General features: G+C 36.6%; 2 protein-coding genes across 3 annotated transcripts; both read right to left on the bottom strand.

Moving 5' to 3' along the window:
- Nucleotides 1-1,995: 1,995 nt before the first annotated feature.
- Nucleotides 1,996-3,646, bottom strand: hoxd12a (homeobox D12a). Of its 2 annotated transcripts, XM_058787647.1 has the most exons (3): nucleotides 3,083-3,646; nucleotides 2,707-2,729; nucleotides 1,996-2,613 (listed from the first exon to the last, which is right to left on the bottom strand). In XM_058787647.1, the coding sequence occupies exons 1-3, from the start codon at nucleotides 3,639-3,641 to the stop codon at nucleotides 2,491-2,493; spliced, it is 705 nt and encodes a 234-aa protein (XP_058643630.1). In that variant the 5' UTR covers nucleotides 3,642-3,646; the 3' UTR covers nucleotides 1,996-2,490. The 2 variants fall into 2 exon arrangements, with proteins under 2 accessions (XP_058643630.1, XP_058643628.1); XM_058787645.1 differs by having other exon boundaries at nucleotides 1,996-2,729.
- Nucleotides 3,647-6,484: 2,838 nt separating this feature from the next.
- hoxd13a (homeobox D13a) lies at nucleotides 6,485-8,148 on the bottom strand. Its single transcript, XM_058787755.1, has 2 exons — nucleotides 7,513-8,148; nucleotides 6,485-7,109 (listed from the first exon to the last, which is right to left on the bottom strand). The coding sequence occupies exons 1-2, from the start codon at nucleotides 8,060-8,062 to the stop codon at nucleotides 6,880-6,882; spliced, it is 780 nt and encodes a 259-aa protein (XP_058643738.1). The 5' UTR covers nucleotides 8,063-8,148; the 3' UTR covers nucleotides 6,485-6,879.
- Between the last annotated feature and the right edge of the window lie 14,310 nt (nucleotides 8,149-22,458).

Below are 22,458 nucleotides of genomic sequence, written 5' to 3'. Positions count from 1 at the left end.
TACAGAAAAAGTTCAAATTTACAGTTTTCTTTTCTCCCTGATATATACATACCTCATATCTATATGAGACACAAAGTTAGTGTTAAGCTTGTAAAACAAATAAACAACCAAAGTAGTTACATGGTTTTTGTACTGACTGTTGTATTTTAAATGTTTTTATTTTTATTTATTTTTTTATTATTGTTATTTAATCTACATACCTGCCTATAGTGACTAGTGAAAAACTAAATTTGTGCCATACCATTCCACAAAAAAATAAAAATAAAAAAAATATCTGATTTAATTTTAACACGTCAAATTCCATGTGTGCGTAAATAGAAAGTTAGCTGAATCGCGAACTTGTCTAAAGAAATCTTGTACGATCCACACTTAGGGTTTTCATGTGTTGCTCATTTGTTCTGGGTAGAACCCAAAGTGAAAAAGCACAGCAGGTCTGTTTACCAGTGGATGTCCAAAGATTTTTCAACACCAAATAAAACAATAATGTAAACCTATATTGAGCGTTAGCGCATCAAATTAATTGTATTGCTGTTTGGCCTTCTTTGTGCAAACTCTTGTACAAATATTATATACATATATATATATATATATATATATACATATATATATATATATATATATATATATATATATATATATATATATATATATGGATGATACCTATATTTGTCTTCATTTGTCAATTTCGGTCACTAACTTGACCTTAACTTTGTATTTGCGCCCCAGTTTCTACAGCGGTCGAAAAACGTCTGGCAGTGATCTCAAGAAAATTCCATTCCATTTGTTTCTTGCTTGTTCAGTCTTTCAACACAGTTCAGTCTTTATCGATTTTAAAAGGAATTGTCAAGACAATTAACTTGGACCAAAGTTAACTGTCTTATTTGTGTGTATTTAATTATTAATTTATAATTAAATAGGCTATATATATATATATATATATATATATATATATATATATATATACACGCATATATATTCAGAAAATATGTATTTTAAATTAAAATTGTGGTAATACTGTATAATTTTAATGATAATTAAATATATTTGGTGAAGGTGTACCGTGGTAGTGCTTAGCAATCATGATTTTAAGTTGCGGAGAGTAATAACTACTTTACAAACTACACAGGCCTACTTATATATATATATATATATATATATATATATATATTCTCTCTCTCTCACACACACACACACACACACACCTATTGTTATACTTTAGTACTATAATTGTACCATATTGTTTACCAGTATACCTTGCAGAAAAACAGTAAGTGCATTGCGTGTGCATTAGAAAGGTGGGATTGAAAAGCCTAAACAACAAACATTGTCTATGTCTACATGTCACTGGTTTGTCATGCTGATATTAAAATATAATTTTTATATTTGGTATAGGCCAGTTTTTTCTTCGCACTCAATCGATGGTACCACTGATTTACCTGTTCCGTATATACTCTTTTCAAAATGAATTATACAATCATTATTCCAATGAATAATCAGCAAGTTTATTTATTGGCGCAATGTGAACAAATTATTTGAAGCAAAAAAAAAAAAAAAAAAAAGACAAATGAAGAAGTTTTTACTACATATCTAAAAAAGTAAATACTAAAATGTAGGCGCGGCTAAATAATGAATTGTTTAGCCGTCCAATCTTTTTTGACCTACGCACCCTTAACGCATACTTACAGCACTTAGTTAACTCGTTAAAGTTTAGTTTAATTCTATTAGATATAATTTCAAAAAATATAAAATGATGGAGATTCATAGAATAAAGATATTCGCACACCGGAGTTTGTGTATTAACATAAACGAACTTGAGCTTGGACTAGAGGCACCACTGCTTTTTAGTAGAGCATTTTAGAATCACCCATCGAATTAAACCAGACAAGCATCGCACAAGAACGCAGAAGTTTAATGTAATGCAGAATTTACAGAACACTTAATAAATATTACACACAACACTTTTGGTTAAAATACAACAAAACTTACATTTTTAGATCGAAAGATACAAATTAGGTTTTATCAAAATTAATAAAGGTTGGAACGTCTGACAATTTATTGACTCCATTCAGCTATGTTAGCTGCCCAGTGTACTTTTAAATGACGCCAGAATGTATGTTATGAACCCAATATACACATGACGTTCCTACTCTAAATGTTGCTGCAGTTTTAAACTACAAAGAATTCTATTTAGACTATATAGCAAGCTAACATTAGAACTTTGGAATTACCATTTTTCCACCAAAAACATACACCAGACATACAAATGCAGCGACTTCATGTCTAATAAATATACATTTAAAATTGTTCAGCTTTAATTATTCAATAGCCTATTCAGCTTTCATATTAAATTACATTGCATAGACAATCATTTCCAGATAGAGGGGTTTGGCGGACTTGCATCTCCGTCATAAGTCACTTGTATAAATGATGTCACCACCTAAAAAGCAAATCCTAGACTGTTATTATTTAAAGAAAAAAAAAGAAGAAAAATTAGTAAACAGTGAAGGTATGCTCGCGCATCATAAGTCTTTTTTTCTTCATCCTGCGGTTCTGAAACCAGATTTTCACTTGCTGATCACTCAGTTCCAATCTGTCCGAAAGCTCCTTTCGTTTCTGTCGGTTTATAAATTCATTCATCATAAATTCGTTCTCCAGTTCAGCTAACTGTGGCTTCGTGTAAGGTTTCCTCTTTTTTCTTGATCTCACCTGTAAGGGACACCACGGCAGTCCTGGGAAAGAGAGAAAAAGAAAAAGAAAAAAATCTGAAAATCACTGATTTAGCATATTCATCTAAAGATGTTAACCCTTAAAAACACAACGACAACTCTGATTCCTCTGTCATTTATCGTGGAGCATGCGTAATTACTTTTTTATTTTTCTCTGTCTGAAAACAAAATAGTGTTGAAAAGTTAAGTGTGGCAAACTCAATGGCTGAAATAGCTTGCCCATAACCGAACAAAGCAAACGGTTTTATAACATCACACATACAAAGACTACAGAGTAAGATCCACTGAAATCAAGAGTGGCATTTAGGCACAGCGTTGGTGTCTATGACGGAAGGGTTAAGGAAGAAGTTGCGTACCATCGGAGAAGGCTGATCTAATAGTCGGGGTGTTCAGTGATGGTTGAAATGGAGCGATGGAGCTGACAGACTGCTTTGAAGCATCAGTCACTGGCTGATCAATGAAGTTAAGTTCATTCTGTGCAACCCTTTTCTGCTGTCGCCTTTCCAAGTTTGAAACTTCATTGCTGGCGGAGTCAGTGAGCCTCTGTTCACTTGCGTAAACTGCATTAGGTCGTCCAGGCTCCTCTGATTTGTGGCTGACATCTTGGAAGTAGTACCTCCCGGATTCCTCCAGTGAGCCCTTTTTGTGAGTGTTGAGGCTAGCGCTCACAGCGGCTGAATTGCTAAAAAACGGCTGAGAGTAGCCACTGTAGGCGCGGCTCTGGGCCGGAGTAGTGCACGAATTTGGAGAAGTCCACGGGAGCGAGCACACCTCTCTTCTACCGTAGGACATCTGCGGAAGCCCAGATAGATGGACTCCATTGCCTCGCAGGTTTTGGAGGTACAGGGAGTCGGAAGAGTGAAAATTCAAAAGGGGAGCAACATACCCAGAACTAAGAAGATTGTGCTCGCACATTTCTGACGAGCTTGCCCGAACGCTTCTTAAAACCGTTTTTAGTTACCCCTAAAGAATACTAGCAAAGTAATTGTTGATTTGTTAATGCACCATCACGTGTTATGCAAAATAAAATGTTTAGCCACGCCCATGTGACAGTCGTGCTGCAAAGTCAGAAATAGGCATTGTATAAAAAGCATATAAAATAACAAACAGCATTTGCAGACATCCCAGATCAATTCCTTGTCTATTTATTTAAATTTATGATTTTATATTTATATAAAGTAAAAGAGGTTTAGGTAACGCATTATTCACTATTTTTGTAAAATATGTATTGTACAAGCAAATACCTAAAAGAAAAAGAAAAAAAAGCCTAACTTTATTTTGCATATCTTACATAATACAGTGCACAAAATGATATAGCGTTTATTAATAATGAAGGCTAGACTACAGAAAGTAAGATTACTGGTGTGCCTTTGGCTTGCTTATGGGGGCAAACATGCATTTGGATGGTGTGTGTGTTATATATATATAGCTGAACATGTATACATATATACATTATGCATTACAGCTGGTATGGCTACATAGTCAAAAGAGCAGCGTTCGTGTTTTATTAAGTAGCCTATAAACAGAGGTTTAAGAAACGTTAATCTCACAAACATATGCTTTAAAAAATGTTTAAATCCTTTCTGTGCAATAGCCTATTTGCACTTTTGATAGAGTATTATACAACTAAAAAAAAAAAAAAAAAAAAAAATCCCAAATGTGAAAATTTCCCAATGCCAGAAAGAAAAAAATATATAAAAATTCCATCTTTTTAATCATTTCGTTACAGAGTGGCGGATATCTTAGTTCGATTCATTCATTTCAATCTATGACTTTTTCTATATATTGTAAAATAAGGTTTAGGTGACGCATGATTCACTATTTTTGTGAAATATTTATTGTAAAAGCAAGTAAAAAAAAAAAATAAAATAAAATAAAAAAGAAAGAAAAGCCTAACAGTGTCAATTCTTTATAATAGGCTATTTTACATAAACATTTAAGTCCGTTGTCTTGAGATGCCGCGCTATCGGTGTAAGAAATTAAACATTACTTTATATATCGGATTCTCTTTGTAATCTGTCTCTCAAATTTGACACTGTAGGATATGCAAGTAATATTTTATCTTACCTTCGAAGATTTGTCCAGATGATCCAAAACACCGTTTAAAGAATGTGCACATACACGCACGTGCAGGCAAAACGACTATTTTAAACAGGCAATTTCCGGAAAGAGTGGAGACAGTACAACCTCCCACATTTTACGGGTCCAGTAAATACATGAAAATCTTTAAAATCGGATTGCTTTAGAAATTCACATTATGTTGCGTACTGACAACACAGAAGCCCAGAATCAACCTTAAAAACAAAAGTGTGTACACGAAAATGATATGGTACATCAGTATAGTTCAAGGTCAAAGTCCAGATGCGGATTTACCAAAAACAAGTCCAAGTGCACTTAAAAGCCACAGTAAAACCGTTTGTCATATAATTTCATTAACAATTTGTCCCAAACAACCAGGAAGATAATTTGATGAAAAGCGTCGCTTTTAAAAGCTGAAAACAGCATGACAGAGAACTATAAACATTTTCTTTAAAATATGCCATTTAAGTACTGCCGTTGTTAAACCCTCACATGAATTTGCCAGCAATTCGGCAAAACGTAAAACAGCCACGAGTTGCCATGAGAGCCCCCAGCCTGGGGGCGGAGGCGGGGGGTATTTTCTTACCAACAAATATAACTTTTTAGCTCTACATTACAGTTTTGGGGTTTGCCGCTGCATATTGCATATTTATTCCTAACTTACAGCGCCATCCCTATTAAATGATCATTGCTTCTGAATTAATTCTCAGAATGGTTTACTTCTTTTGCAAAAAAATGATCTTAATGCAAATCACACGCTAACCGGTAGGTGGCGATGCAGCTTCATGAATTGGCGGCAAGTTTTATTCATGAGACCTCTTTAAGCCAAGGTCTAGTCTGACAATATGTCTCAAGGTCAGTGAGAAGAGCCAGTTTCAGAAGATGTTAATGTTTAATAATGAAATAATGAAATCCTATTTGAAAGCTTGTGTTGTGTAGATTTTTCTCCTGTGTTTTTTGCTTTCCAAAGATTTTCAATTAACCTTTAAATAATTAGACAAACAATAAAACAACTATTTGTGGGCTGATTTAGCAAAACAATAACTGTGTGTATGGATATCGCACTTAAATATTGTAACTAATACTTTATTCTTCACATTTATCACGTTTACGCAATGATCGTGTGTTTAAATTTTTGTAGGCTTACTATTCACATTTGGAAAAAAAACAAAACATGTAGCTTTTATCCAAAGCGACTTCGAGGACATTTAAGGCATAGCTTACATTTTACCAGAAGCCTTTTAGTTTCCATTTATGTATAAATACATAATGTATAAAATACATTTACAGACCGTTGCAGGCCTAAACAGTTGTGGAATCCGTACTATTATGAATATCAATCCTCTACTGAAATTAATTTATGTTTCTCAAAGTAGGGCTACATAAAATTGTAGGTATATTACTGTTAAACAATGAATTCAAGCCACTTGAATAGTGTACAGTAGCTCTGCAACGGCAATAAATAAAACAAAACACTTTAATATCTCTATGATAAATGCAAAAGCAATCGAAAATACAGAATTATTGAAATACAGCAATTTCCACGCTATTAACGTTTTACTTGGTGCTTCGGGGAAACCAGCCACGGTTTTACGGTTTAAAACTAATTATTTTTAGTCGCTCGGATCTCTTAAATCAACATTACGCTTGAAAGGTTTTTTTTTTTTTTTATTAGCGTCAATGTTACAGATCAGTCCATACAACTCTGGTACTATACACAACTAGGTGCTGCACTCACATGAAACGAAAAGTAAACAACATTTTGACTGAAAGGAAAGATCAGTGGCCTGGCTTATGGTGTAGAAATAACTAATGGCAATTGTTTAACAATACTTAAATTATAACAATTTATAATTTTATAAATGGGGGGACCCACAAGTTACTGAAACAGTTTGAACATCTGAACATTCTTTCAGCAAACATGGACGCCAATATAAAATTATCCGAGTACATCCAAATATTTGAATAAGATATAAATAATAAAATAATATATCGCACTTGTTAATAAAAAACAGAACAAAGGGCTAAACTCTTCACTATATAAATCAGCATATGCATAAATGAACCTTTAGGATTAAAATTCTTCGCAGATTCCAGGTCTCTTCTTATCTTTGACTCGACGATTTTGAAACCATATAGTTACTTGTCTCTCAGACAGGTTTGTAGAAAAAGCGATCCGACGTCTCCTTTCCTTTGTAATGAACTTAGTGTTGGTGTATTCCCGCTCGAGCTCTTTCAGTTGCAATTTTGTGTAAGGAACCCGCTTCTTTCTCCCGCGCTGACAGAATGAAACCGCTGTTCCCTCTGTGGAAATAAATCATTATAATCATAGGGCTGTCTTTTGTTACAAGATCTTTTCTTTATTCCAAGATTAACAATGATGTAACATTTATTGCAATTTACCTTAACGCAGCCTTTTAAAGAAACACCTTCCAATAATCTAAATGTATTAATTTAAAACCAAAATAATGGCGTCTTGTAAATTTCCAAAGAAAGCCAGGTTCAAAAGAACTCTATTAACTTAACAGGGAACGTTTTACATTTTTGTCCTGATTAATTTCGGCGTACTTAGCCTGTGCTTATTTATTTTAAGAATTCATTCAATTACTTTAATACGGACATGGTCATGACATTTAATAAGGCGGTGTCAAAAACTAATGAAGAGAGGCGAGGAGTGATTCACAGAGCAGATCTCACAAAGTCTTACCTGTTAATGATGGCTTCCAGATATGCAGGCTGTGCGTCTGGTCTTTGGAGCAATGAAGTTGACCGCTGCAATTGTTTGTCCAGTTCCATGGCTGGTGGCCTTCTGTCAAACATGTCTCATGTCTGGAATCTCCAGTCATTGTTCTATGAACTACAGGTAAATCAATATAGGTAGGGTGGATTCTTCTGTAGGAACCTGTGTAACTTTGGTAAAAAGCGACCTCCTTAAGCCAGCCATCACCATAGTCCACGGGTTTACTGGCAGACTGTCCATTCGCATTTTGTTTTACAACACTAGACGGAAACACGGCGTTCTGTGGAACTTTGCAACCATAACAACTATTTCCGAAACGACATCCAAAAGTTGCTGAGGAGCTAGTGCCAATGATGGCTGGGAAAAAAACGTAAGGAGCGAGAGACTCAGCGCTTGTCGAAGTCGGTCGTTCCGCCGCGGAGAACATCGGAGTTTCTGACGCAGACCGGCCTGAGTGCGCCCCGAAGGCAGACGGGTAAACATTTCTGAACTCCTCATCTAACCCCCTTGCTTCCATATTTGCACACAGTGTATATGCTTTGTAATTTAACACATCGTATTTTATGAGCTCAAAACCAAGAAAACTGCACACAGAGAACAATATCCGTTTATTGTTAGCTTTTATGTTTATTTTCCTGACTAATTACATAGGTCAGATAATCTGTTACCTGATTGGATAGTTGTCACCATGTGACATGAAAATAGTTAAGCTGAATTTGGACAAAACCACGGAGTAGTTTTGACTTGTCTATGCCAACCTAGTTTAAGTAGGCAGTTTTAATCCAGGAAATAAACACGGTTAAACAACTCTTTAACTTGGTTTTGTATTTATTTGATATGTTTTAAAACTATTAAATAAGAATTAGGCAGCACAGCAGTGGGCATGTCTCATATTAGACCTGCATAAGCATTACAGTAGAACTATATCTTTATGACTTTGTCTAAATTAAACACGTGCTTGATGCTCTGTCACTGGCTAAAACGGACAATCCATCAGAAATCATTCTAATACGTTTTATCTATATTACACTGGTCCCACACTTTTAAACGGTAGTGACACACACGCAAACTTTGTCAGGTGTCTAACGTATCTAACACTGGTTGGTATAGTTATGGGCAATAATTTGAATTTAACTTGAATGTCAGAACCGACTGCTATAATATTTTTATTATATTTTTATTTTTATTTATTATTTTTATTTTTATTCAGAGTCACTACTTGACTCTGAAATTTGATATATATATATATATATAAATTTGCCAGGGCTCCAAGATCCAGATATATAGACAGGGTTCTGGAAAGTATTACGAAGGAGAAGTTGCCTTTGCCTTTTAAAAGAGATTCAGCAGCCTATCTTTGCTCATTGTTAACGGTGGTCATAACATTGTAGCTAGCTCTGGAGCGTCATAGAGGAAGACGATGATGTTGTGAAAGAGGAGGAAAATGCATGAAAAGACAAGTGTGTTCCTCAACACATAACTGATTTCCATGCACGACAGCAAATTTATTTGCCTCCTCCAACTGCCTGTAAATCAAAGGCCATTTTTCATATGACGTCCTGAATTTAATTCACACAACTGTCAACAGAGTTTGTCTGCTTATGATGCACTTTAGCATTCTAATACTCCTGAAAACAATGAGATCTACAATCCCTTTTATGATTTACCTAAGCTAAACACTGCTTTTGGGATTTTGTGCATGTGTAGGCCCTATTCCTAAACACATCATGTGGCCCAAATCAGGCAGTGACCTGACAGCATATTATGTGACCCATGAAAAACAAGATAAATAAAATATGATAAAATGATCACAGAAATGGTGTAGTATTGTTTAAATTGGCAAGTCATAACAGAATGAAACATTATCATTTCAAAATTAAGCAAATCAGTAAATCAGTCAGCGGCATTAAACTGCACTTAATTATAATTTGATTATATTTTATAATATTATTTTCAGTACAAATAATCTTAGAATCCTTACATACACTCTCAGAAATAAAAGGTACAAAAGCTGCCACTGGGGCGGTACCTTTTCAAAAGGTACGTCTGTACCTAAAGGGTCCATTTTGGTACATTAAAGGTAGATATTAGTATTTAAAGTGTACATATTTGAACCTAATAGGTAAAAAAGTGTACCTTTTGAAAAGATATCATAAAAGTATTTAATTTTTTATTCAAATCCTCGATATCCATGTGATGCTTTGTGTGAGGGACCGATCCAACTTCCAACCATTCATCAGCGATATGTATCTCCTTCCTCTGTAGCTATAGTAACAATTAAAAAATTTGCCGTTAGGAAGCTTTACAACAAGTTTTGCTGCAGCGATATCAAACGCTCATTGGCTCTCGCCTGTTTTGTCATAGATTGCGACATGCAGTGTTTCAGGTGATGCTTGTTTGAATAAGAAACGCACGCCCTCACGGAGTGGATCGATGGTGTTTTCAGCGTATAACAACTTTAATTATGCCCTGCTCCTCGCACTAAACTATTATATCCTGCCAGAAAGGACTGCGACCGCAATGTATCGTCATTTGGACTACTGTGGTAATGCTTTTTGACATTTCTGCAATCAATTCTTGATTACACTTGTCTGTCTGTTACGTTTCTCTTATAGACTGTATACATTATACACTCACTCTTTATTGGTTGATTTGTTCTTTATAGAAATAAAACACTTTCAATGCAATACAATTTTTATTGCAAAGTTACATGACCTGTGGATTTTAAGGCTGATTTTCTATTCAGTTTAATTGGCATAGCTTGTGTGTACAATTACCAAAACGTTTCACAAAATGAATAATGATGATTATAGTAATAAACAATACAATATCATCAAATATTAATATTCTGTATTGGGTCTGGGCTATAAGGCTCAGGCGTGGCTCAGATTCTGGGATTCTGGTTTACTTAAGGCTGAGAATTGGTACCAATAATAAAACATGTTTTGGCCCAGTTCAGGGCCAGTTAAGGGTGATTACTGGCTGAGATTCGGGCCAGTTATGACCCATGTGTGGCCCTTGTCTTTAATCCAGTTCTGGGCCACTTCAGGGCCGTCATTCTTTGCGGTACTTGGGCCGAGGGAAAAGTAATTGTGGCCCGGAGCTGGGCCAGAAAACATTTGCTATGTGAGAAGAAGACACTTGGGGCGGTCTTGTCCAAATAAGAGATCCAAAATTTTACTTCAAGTCTCAGGAAGACTCGGTGAGTGTTATGAATCCGTTTCTAAGACAAGTGAATTTACTGAAAACCTACACCAGGAAAGATAGGTAATATTCAAAATGTGCACACATTTACTTGTTATCTTATGAGAGCCCCTGCCCCTTCAAAGTGCCATTTTTAGTGCCCCTGTTGCGTGCATCACTATTGCCTACACAAACGCGTCACACATCAACCCCGCCTTATTTGAGTTGATTGGCCATCTGAAATATTTTGATGTGGACCAGACCATTGCGCATCTGAGCAAGCTTAATAGATTAAAATTATTTTGAAGGAGACTGAAATTACAGCATATACAGGTGCATCTCAATAAATTAGAATGTCGTGGAAAAGTTCATTTATTTCAGTAATTCAACTCAAATTGTGAAAATCGTGTATTAAATAAATTCAATGCACACAGACTGAAGTAGTTTAAGACTTTGGTTCTTTTAATTGTGATGATTTTGGCTCACATTTAACAAAAACCCACCAATTCACTATCTCAACAAATTAGAATATGGTGACATGCCAATCAGCTAATCAACTCAAAACACCTGCAAAGGTTTCCTGAGCCTTCAAAATGGTCTCTCAGTTTGGTTCACTAGGCTACACAATCATGGGGAAGACTGCTGATCTGACAGTTGTCCAGAAGACAATCATTGACACCCTTTACAAGGAGGGTAAGCCACAAACATTCATTGCCAAAGAAGCTGGCTGTTCACAGAGTGCTGTATCCAAGCATGTTAACAGAAAGTTGAGTGGAAGGAAAAAGTGTGGAAGAAAAAGATGCACAACCAACCGAGAGAACCGCAGCCTTATGAGGATTGTCAAGCAAAATCGATTCAAGAATTTGGGTGAACTTCACAAGGAATGGACTGAGGCTGGGGTCAAGGCATCAAGAGCCACCTCACACAGACGTGTCAAGGAATTTGGCTACAGTTGTTGTATTCCTCTTGTTAAGCCACTCCTGAACCACAGACAACGTCAGAGGCGTCTTACCTGGGCTAAGGAGAAGAAGAACTGGACTGTTGCCCAGTGGTCCAAAGTCCTCTTTTCAGATGAGAGCAAGTTTTGTATTTCATTTGGAATCCAAGGTCCTAGAGTCTGGAGGAAGGGTGGAGAAGCTCATAGCCCAAATTGCTTGAAGTCCAGTGTTAAGTTTCCACAGTCTGTGATGATTTGGGGTGCAATGTCATCTGCTGGTGTTGGTCTATTGTGTTTTTTGAAAACCAAAGTCACTGCACCCGTTTACCAAGAAATTTTGTAGCACTTCATGCTTCCTTCTGCTGACCAGCTTTTTAAAGATGCTGATTTCATTTTCCAGCAGGATTTGGCACCTGCCCACACTGCCAAAAGCGCCAAAAGCACCAAAAGTTGGTTAAATGACCATGGTGTTGGTGTGCTGGCCAGCAAACTCACCAGACCTGAACCCCATAGACAATCTATGGGGTACTGTCAAGAGGAAAATAAGAAACAAGAGACCAAAAAATGCAGTTGAGCTGAAGGCCACAGTCAAAGAAACCTGGGCTTCCATACCACCTCAGCAGTGCCACAAAGTGATCACCTCCATGCCACGCCGAATTGAGGCAGTAATTAAATCCAAAGGAGCCCCTACCAAGTATTGAGTACATATACAGTAAATGAACATACTTTCCAGAAGGCCAACAATTCACTAAAAATGTTTTTTTATTATTTTTTATTGGTCTTATGAAGTATTCTAATTTGTTGAGATAGTGAATTGGTGGGTTTTTGTTAAATGTGAGCCAAAATCATCACAATTAAAAAAAAAAAAAAAATTTAACTACTTCAGTCTGTGTGCATTGAATTTATTTAATACACAATTTGAGTTGAATTACTGAAATAAATGAACTTTTCCACGACATTCTAATTTATTGAGATGCACCTGTAGTTACAAAACCAGCGTCCATTATAAAACACTCACAGGACACGAATTTTGACATCTGTGCGATTGTATTGAAATGTGTTTATGCAAAAATACGTTATAGCGATCAGTGCACCAATGTGTGCGCATTAATAATAATTAACGGACACTCGCATGGCTAATGTAAGACTCCCGCATGTCACTGTAATGGTCTTACCTCATGCAGCGGGTTTGGTTTGGTGAGCCGCCTTTCAGTCTGTATTTCACGCAGTGCATTGAGAAAAGGCCTCCCATGACGTGCTCTGATATGGACGCATATGTGTAGCAAAATTCAATTTGAAATGTAATATGCAAAATGGCAATGCAATATATAAAATGGCAATATATTTCTGTATTTAAATTTACATTTTCCCATTCATATGTGCAACATTTAGTGCAAAATGAAAATGAAAATTCAATTATATAATTTAAATTTCTTCACTAGTTTTAATATGCAAATTAAAAAATATATTTTAAAGCTTTATTTAGTTGCAAAATTAAAATAAAAATGTATTACCCAAATTGATTAGATATGTTTAACATGTCCAAGCAAAAACTGTAGCAAAATTTAATTTAAATGCTGTTTTTCCTAAATACATTTAGACTTAGGGGTAGGTCACTTGGGATTGCATTTTCATCGTGATACTGCGTGGTAATTGTAGCAAAATGCAATGAGTGTTCCAAAATGCATTCTGAGCCAAAGGTGCAGCAAAATGGTAGCAAAATGGTGACTTTCTTAAATGCATTGACACTTATATGACATTTCAATTGCATTTTCATTAAATACCCCGCGATGAATATAGTTTAAGTCATTTTGGATTTGAAAATGCATTCCGAGCCAAGCACGCCCCCTACCTGTCAATCATTACATCAAGGCGGGGCTCGGCAACAGGACGCACAATAGGTCAATATTCACCGTTAACCAAACACTTTTTACCTGCCTGAACATCTCACACTGTTTACACTCGGATTGATGCACATAAGCAAACAGACAGTGCTATTCTACACTTATTTACCTATTTGCCACCTTACACAGTGTCTACATCGGACGTGTCGCACCGCGCCACATCCATTGTAGACAGCATCACTGATTATAATGGGTTCAATGCTGTCTTTTGCCTTTGTCTTTTTGGGGGCTCGAGCCCCTGCCCTTTTTCAAAATTATTCAAAAGTGCCCTTCTCAGACAAATATCAATGATATTGTCGTCAATAAAACTAAATGCATTTGAATTTTAATTAACATGATAATGTGTACAAAATGGTACCTATAATCGCCCAAAAGTTGGAAAATTCCTGTTTATTTTTACATATCTGTCAATCTGAGGCGTTGCTTTGGGTTGCGTGCGTTTTGCTTGACTGACTGATATTCCACAGTCTGTTCAGAAACCATATGCTCTCGAACCATATATGGTTATTTCAGTGAGTGGGTTAACGGAAGGAAAAAAATAAACCAAACAATATTTAAAAAATAAATAAAATTCATCAATAATGAGAATGAGAATGAGCTTTATTGCCAGGTATGTTTACACATACGAGGAATTTCTTATAGTGACAGATGTTCCAAAGTGCAACAGAATGACAGGCACAGGACACATATAATAAAAGAATAAATATACAAATATACAAAATAGACAATGTACAAAATAGCAAAAACACACTATATAATAAACCATTATGTATGTACAGGTATGATATGTGCAAATTTGAAATGTAAATAAGTATGAGTGTTAAGTAAATAAGGTATAATAGTGATGTGTGTTCCACGTTTACTGTCAACTGTTCATGAGATGGATTGCCTGAGGGAAGAAACTGTTCCTGTGCCTGGTCATTCTGGTGCTCAGAGGTCTGTAGCGTGACCAGACGGCAACAGTTCAAAGAGGGAGTGTCAAAGCCAGTGTGTCGATTTAATTAAAAATCCATGTATTATATGTTTTAGAATATTACATAATTCATCAATGCCAGTTTGTCATGCACTACACCAACCAATCATGATCTGGCTCAAGTTCAAATTTCATTGGACAAGAATGTGAAGTGGAGCGGTCCGTTCTTATTCATAAATCGGTAGAAAATGACATGGGACAGACTAGCTTATTTGTGGAGCGATCTGGATCTGCGATTTGTCTCATTTTATAAATCAAATGACATCGCTGAGAAAATAGATGCTGAATGACTACAAAAGCACTGCACAAAACAAAAGTAACAGTAATGGTAATCAGTAGGTTATTCAATTCACTTATATTTATGTATGATATCCTACACCGTTTACTATTTCATGAAACTATCATATTTAATGAAGCCCAAGTGCCACCTACAGACCTATTATGTGAAGTGTAGGCTGGCGAAATGGTGAAGTGAAAGGACTTTATTATATTACCATTTTTGATAATTAAGCAGCATTATGAAAGTGGCTTATGCTCATTAAGCCTGCCTTTATTTGATCAAACATACAGAAAAACTGTAATATTGTGAAATATTATAATTTAAAAGAAATTTTTTCTAATTTAATATACTTTAAAATATCATTTATTTCTGTGATCAAAGCTGAATTTTCAGCATCTTTACTTCAGTCTTCAATGCATGCTCCTTCAGAAATCATTCTAATATGCTGATTTATTATCAATGTTGGAAACAGTTGTGCTGCTTACTTTTTTGCTTTTTATTTTATTTATTTATTTATTTAATTTAGGAACCTGTGATACTTTTTTAGGTTCATTGATAAATAAAAAGTTAAAAAGAACAGCATTTATTGAAAATAGAGATGTTTTCTAACAATATTGATCTTTACTATCATTTTTTCTATCAATTTAACAAATCCTTGCAGAATAAAAACTAATTTCTTTAAAAAAATAAATAAATACTGACTACAAGCTTTTGAACGGTAGTGTATTGTTACAAAAGTTATATTTTAAATAAATGCTGTTCTTATTTAACTTTTTATTCATCAAAGAATCCTGATTGCTAATAAATCAGCATTGCATAAAATTTATTTTAAAGTATATAAAAATGTTGATCCAATAAATGCAGGCTTGATGACCATAAGTGAAATATTGCAAAAATATAAAATAGTAATGTATCCAAACTTTTTACTTATCATTTTTATTTATTCATTTATTTTTTCACATTGGACATGTTAAACATCTAATCAATTTGGGTAATACATTTTAATTTTAATTTTGCAACATATAAAGCTTTAAAATATGGTTTTAATTAAAACTAGTGTAGAAAATGATAAATTTCAATTATATAATTGAATTTTCATTTTGTACTAAATGTTGCACATAGAAATAATGTTAGTATTGATCCAGATCAGGAGTATGTAAGCATATGTGTAGCAAAATTCCATTTGAAATGTAATATGCAAAATGGAAATGCAATATGTAAAATGGCAATGTATTTCTGTATTTAAAATCCGTGAAAATAGCTACAGTAGCCTACTTGAAAAGTCCTTTATTAGGCTTGTTTGAGATGCGCCTCGCCTCGCCTGATAGGCGAAAGTAGGCGGCTGCAGTGAGGGGGGAGTGAAATAAGCGCAGTCAAGATGGACAGTTCTGCCCTCTGGAAGTGGAACAGATACCTACTAGATCAACGGCCGAAATCGCGTTATTCTCACTCATATGCTGTGCTGCTGATAAACATGATGCATTTCAGTTCTGTTGCTTTTATATGAATAGGCTACACTGTAAAAAATGACTGTGATTTTAACGGTAAAAACCTGTGAAAATGCTACAGTAAAAACCTGTTAAATGGTTAACGGTAAGTTCCTGTAAAATTTACAGGGAAAAAACGTAAACTGATGTTCCCAGAATTCCCTGCGTTGCATTTCAAATTTTGTTTGAATTTGATGTTTTTCTTTTAAATAACTGTTTCTTCTTAGTTTTTTCTCATCAGTTATGTTTATTAGGGTTGTATGTTACATCTAATGTTGTTAAATGAATGTTTATTGCATATTTCAGTTTAATGAGTCTCACCATGATGGTGTTTAGTGCTTGTGTGAATTACACTGTGCACCTTCTATATATTTTATTATTTAAAAGCTGCTTGTGATGGGCTTTGGTTCATCATGTGACTTTCTCATCACCACCTGCATTTGGTGGTTATCAGTGTGTTTCAAATATACAAAACAGATTTCAGTACTTTAATAGGTTGGTATATTAACATTATATCAGTTAATGAAATCACAGTATTTAACTGTAAATTTAAGTTAAAACCGTAAAACATAAAATGTTGTTACCGTACTTTTTATGGTAGAATTCCGGCAACCACAGCTGCCGTTTTTTTACCGTAAATTTTACAGAATTATTTTTACAGTGTATATGATGAACAAGACACTCAAAGTGCTTGCTATTTAATCCCATACAAAAGGCGTATTTATCATCCGTTTCTACTTTAATACAAACATGTATTTTAGATTTTTATAGAAATATGACAACAATCACATATCTCACACTATCATAGTGTTTGGGAATATTAAAGCATAATTTAAACGATCACATGAAATCAGATTAAAAAAAAAAAAAACATTTTAGCAAAGAATTTAGCATCACCGTTGTCTGAACCAATGAGCATTAAGCTGTGTCATCAGTAAGTCATTACCCATCATGCTTTTTTCAGCAGTCCGTGGAGAGCAACTGCTGGACTGCACAATCCGATACAGCCGCCTCGCCGACGCGAGAGTTTGGCACATGTCAGCAAGGGCTGGGCGATATATCTAACACGATATCCATGCGCATCTGGGATCTCTAAGATGCTGCTGTATTGAACATGGCACCTACTGACTAATTTACTATTTTTTGTTCCCTGTCATTTTGCGTTATTTGATGTTTGATTCATCGCGAGTTCCCTCTTACGTCACACTCTGGGGTTCCCTTAGGCATTTATGCACATGCGCACTTTTCAAAAATGGCACTTACAAAAATACATAATTAAAATGCATTTTATATTTAGATAGAATGCAAGATACAGATAGTAATGCATGTTAGCTTGCTTGTTGTGCCCAAGAACATATTTATTTAAGCTCATATATCTTATTAACAAGAAACTATGCTTCTAACCACAGATCGAGAGCTACAGTTCCAACCACGTAAGTTTGTGACGCTGATTGCGAACGTTCGTTTGAACTATGGTTTCGGGAAACACCGAATCGTTGAACTATGCTGGTAACGACGGAACTTGCGACCATAGTTGGTTAACGATGCTTTTGGGAAACGCACCCCTGGTCAGTAAAGTCGGTTCCATGATTAGCGCTAAATCTCCATCACCTGTTTTCAAATAGAGCGCCATTTAATACACAGAGCCGTAGTTCACTAACAAGCTAAGCAATATCGCGTTCATTATCGCAGATTAAGATTATGAACGCGATATTGCGACGAGATGCGCATGAATATCTTGTTCGATATATCGCCCAGCTCTAAGCATGACATCAGAGCGAGGCGGATGTAACTCAGACATTTTTCTAACTGGCATGCATCTCGTGGTGATCGGTTCGGCGCAGATTTTGCTCATCTCAAACATGTATTTTATTTAAAATTGGGAACTTTTGGGATAACATAAATACACAACTGCATGAAATATACCACCACATTGTGCAAGTAGTTTTTGGATATTTGATTACGAAAATCTTACATACTGTGCCTCTCTACTGCCTTTCCCAAAAAAATTTGTTGTGAGAAGTAGTAAAAACACTGACTGAATTGAGTATTGTTTGTGTGGAAAGTGAGAGCCTGCTGTGAAGAACACTAAAGATGGTTTTACCCAGAATCCATGGTCCTTGGAGATTCATAATATACAAATCAATGGGTGACATTAAAAAAAAGAAGCAGGCTCAGGAAACACTTAATAAATACACGCGGCTCCTGATGATATTTTAAGGTCGTATGAAGCAAGTCTGTGCAAGAAACTGAACATAGATTATTATTGCCTGTTATCCACAGCCTCAGAAAAATGGTCCTGCGTATCTTCACGAAAGTCTGAAGCTCAAGCTTTGTGTAATTTGATGTATGTGAGATAGCAAAATAATGTGTGAACTGACACAATTTTTGTCCTTTACAACAAGAGAAGGACATATACAAGTGCAAAAGGTGACATCAGCCATTGTAATGCCATGTTCTTTTAAAGGGGTGATTGACTTTTTTTTTTCTCTAGGCTTGGTTGTGTTAATGGGTTGCAGTTTAATGTGTTAATGCTTCGTTAAAAATAAATTAAAATTAAAATAAAATAAATTTAAAAAACATTATTTTTCACATTACCTTTATTCTACACAGCTCTGTCCATTCTCCTATAAATGCGCAGATTATTTCCTGTTTTTATGAAGCCCCTTCTCAGAAATAGCGATGGGCTCAGATTGGTTAGCTGGTCCAGTGTGTTGTGATTCCCTAAATCGCCAGTGCGCGTCTAAACGTCACGCCCCTCACCTCAGCAGCATGTGTTGTATTGTAAACAAGGGCGTCTTCAATATTGCTTATCAATTTGAGCCTGATTGAGACATAGAGGCTTAGAGGTAGAAGCACGGCTCTTAAAGGGTTAGTTCACCCAAAACTGAAAATTCTGTCATTAATTACTCATCCTCATGTTGTTCCAAACCCATAAGACCTTCATCACAAATTAAGATTTTTATGCATCCCATGAGCTCTCTGACCCTTCCATAGACAGTAAAGGGTCGTTACACGATCAAAGTCCAGAAACGCAGAAAGGACATCATTAAAATAATCCATGTGACATAAAGGGTTCAACCGTAATTTTATGAAGTTACGAGAATAATTTTTGCAAAGCAAACAAAAATAAAGACATCAGCTGCACTGATGTTCATGGTGGTATGTCTGCAGGAAGTGTTTGCCTGTTGTCTGAGTGTGGTATCTAAAGGATAGGCAAACATACTAAAGAAGAGGTTCACTGTCACAGCTAGGAGAGAGAGGAAGCCTATCCACACTGGTGAGATGAATTGAGGACCACAGTCAGACATATGTCTTCCGGGTAGTAAGAAGACATGGTGAAATAGTGCTTTCATGGTCACAAGAGCAGTGGGAAAGCCCTTCAGTGGAACCACATGACACACTTATGAAAATCCATATAACCCATCAACACACATGAGAATCCTTCTTAGATGGGAAGATTGGTAATAAAATACACTCCTAGGTGTGACCAAAGATGGGACATAGGAAGAGGTTTCCCAACTGGAAGATGTAGGTGGATGTAGAGATAGTAGGAAAATAAGGTACATGGATGGAGCTTTGGTTGATTCTTCTAGTGTTGAGAAAGCACAGCTCCAATGACTTGAAGTGGCGCTGCGCACACTGATCATTGTATGATATTAAAGTACAGCGAGAGTCATTCAAAAGCGTAAGGAGCTGTCTGTTCTGCTCTCTATAGCCCTCGCAAATGTCCTACAGTGATCGATCTGCACAGTGCAAACAGCCAAAATCTGGATATTTTAAACAATATAGAAATCCTGGTAAGGACATGTCCCGTAAAAAATGGCCCATATGGTCACCCTAGTCATAGGCTTGCTTGGTCCAGGACACTTGGGATTGGAGCAGAAGAAAGAGGTTGAAGGTGCAATAATCAGATTTAAATTCTTGATGAAGCATCAGTCGAAGGTGGCAAAGTCTAGGAAACAATGAATTTCTTTTATTGTGGGTGGAAGTGGCCTGTTGAGTATAGCTTGGACTATAAGTATGTTTGCCTATCTGCACAACCTCTGGTCTAAGGCAGCATCCCGGGAACTGGATGGAAGTTTGGTGGAACACACTGATGCTCACACAACTTTTCCACATGCTTTCAGTGTTCACACAGGTTCCGGAAAAAGATCATAATTTCGTTAGTTTAGTAAGTGGTTGAGGTACAGGAGAGATAAAGGATAGATCCCCTCTGGGCATTGGCACAGCCTTGGCCCAGCTTTTTGTCACATTCCCTTGGTCTATGTGGAGCAGTCGTGTTTACAACTGTGACAACAAGCGCTTATCAGGATCAACTAAAGGCTTGATTTCCAAAAGTATGTGAAATATTTAAAGTTCATGGCAAAGAATCTTTAAAATACTCCCGAGAGTTTTACACCGGTCTGTTATTGTGGCAACATTTCCACGCCCGAAACGTGACGATGAACTAAACAAACGGTGACTGGTTGTTTGACATGTCGGTCAAACAGTCTTATGGGCGGGTCTTGGCCAATAAAAGCTGCCATGGATTCCAGACCTTCAGCCGTCAGTCTGAAGATCTGGCTACGTGAGACTACACTGAGCGTGAAATGATTGATCGCCTTTGGCTAATTCATGCCTGCACAATAGATGGTGCTGAAAAATGCATTTTATTCTTGCATACTAGGTGGCGCAACCTACTGTTCAGCTGATCATCTTTGCCCACTGAGAGGAAGAATCACTTAAATGTTAGCACACACAGGCTGTTTTGAAAATTGACTACTTGCCTACTACAATGAGGGAAAAATTTTGCATTTTAATGAGTGAAATAAGTATTTAACACCTTCGCAAAACATGACATAGTACTTGGTGGAAAAACCCTTGTGGACAATCACAGAGGTCAGACGTTTCTTGTAGTTGGCCACCAGGTTTGCACACATCTCAGGAGGGATTTTGTCCCACTCCTCTTTGCAGATCCTCTCCAAGTCATTAAGGTTTCGAGGCTGACGTTTGGCAACTCGAACCTTCAGCTCCCTCCACAGATTTTCTATGGGATTAAGGTCTAGAGACTGCCTAGGCCACTCCAAGATCTTATTGTGCTTCTTGAGCCACTCCATTGTTTGCTTTGGCCATGTGTTTTTGGTCATTGTCATGCTGGAATACCTATCCATGACCCATTTTCAATGCCCTGGCTGGCTTCAATGCCCTGGCCCTGACGGTACATGGCCCCGTCCATTGTCCCTTTGATACGGTGCAGTTGTCCTGTCCCCTTAGCAGAAAAACACCCCCAAAGCATGTTTCCACCTTCATGTTTGACAGTTGGGATGGTGTTCTTGGGGTCATAGGCAGCATTCCTCCTCCTCCAAACACGGCGAGTTGTGTTGATGCCAAAGAGCTGGATTTTGGTCTCATCTGACCACAACATTTTCACCCGGTTCTCCTCTGAAACATTCAGATGTTCATTGGCAAACTTCAGACAGGCCTGTACATGTGCTTTCTAGAGCAGGGGGACCTTGCGGGCGCTGCAGGATTTCAGTCCTTCACGGCGTAGTGTGTTACCAATTATTTTTTTGGTGACTATGGTCCCATCTGCCTTGAGATCATTGACAAGATCCTCCCGTGAAGTTCTGGGCTGATTCCTCACCGTTCTCATGATCATTGAAACTCCACGAGGTGAGATCTTGCATGGAGCCCCAGACCGAGGGAGATTGACAGTTGTTTTGTGTGTCTTCAATTTGCGAATAATCACACCAACTGTTGTCACCTTCTCACCAAGCTGCTTGGCGATGGTCTTGTAGTCCATTCCAGCCTTGTGTAGGTCTACAATCTTGTCCCTGACATCCTTGGACAGCTCTTTTGTCTTGGCCATGGTGGAGAGTTTGGAATCTGATCGATTGATTGCTTCTGTGGACAGGTGTCTTTTATACAAGTAAGGAGCTGAGATTAGGAGCACTCTCTTAAGGGAGCCTGGGAACCAAAAATCTTGCTGATTGATAGGGAATCAAATACTTATTTCACTCATTAAAATGCAAATCGATTTATAACTGTTTTGAAATGCATTTTTAAAAAAAAATGTTATTCTGTCTCTCACTGTTAAAATAAACCTACCATTAAAATTGTAGACTGATCATTTCTTTGTCTGTGGGCAAACAAAAAGTAAGTAATAA

The sequence above is a fragment of the Onychostoma macrolepis genome, chromosome 09, assembly GCF_012432095.1.
Source record: "Onychostoma macrolepis isolate SWU-2019 chromosome 09, ASM1243209v1, whole genome shotgun sequence".
Classification (NCBI taxonomy): Eukaryota; Metazoa; Chordata; class Actinopteri; order Cypriniformes; family Cyprinidae; genus Onychostoma; species Onychostoma macrolepis.
The sequence above is the reverse complement of the archived record's forward strand: the minus strand, read 5'-3'. Positions and strand labels throughout refer to the sequence as shown.

Excerpts from the sequence above, each read along its gene's own strand:
- hoxd12a (XM_058787645.1), bottom strand. The coding sequence starts at position 3,641 with ATGTGCGAGCACAATCTTCTTAGTTCTGGGTATGTTGCTCCCCTTTTG. Across the intron at positions 2,730-3,082 it reads TAGATCAGCCTTCTCCGATG|GACTGCCGTGGTGTCCCTTA; the intron begins GTACGCAACTTC and ends TCTCTTTCCCAG.
- hoxd13a (XM_058787755.1), bottom strand. The coding sequence starts at position 8,062 with ATGGAAGCAAGGGGGTTAGATGAGGAGTTCAGAAATGTTTACCCGTCT. Across the intron at positions 7,110-7,512 it reads CTGGAAGCCATCATTAACAG|AGGGAACAGCGGTTTCATTC; the intron begins GTAAGACTTTGT and ends TTATTTCCACAG.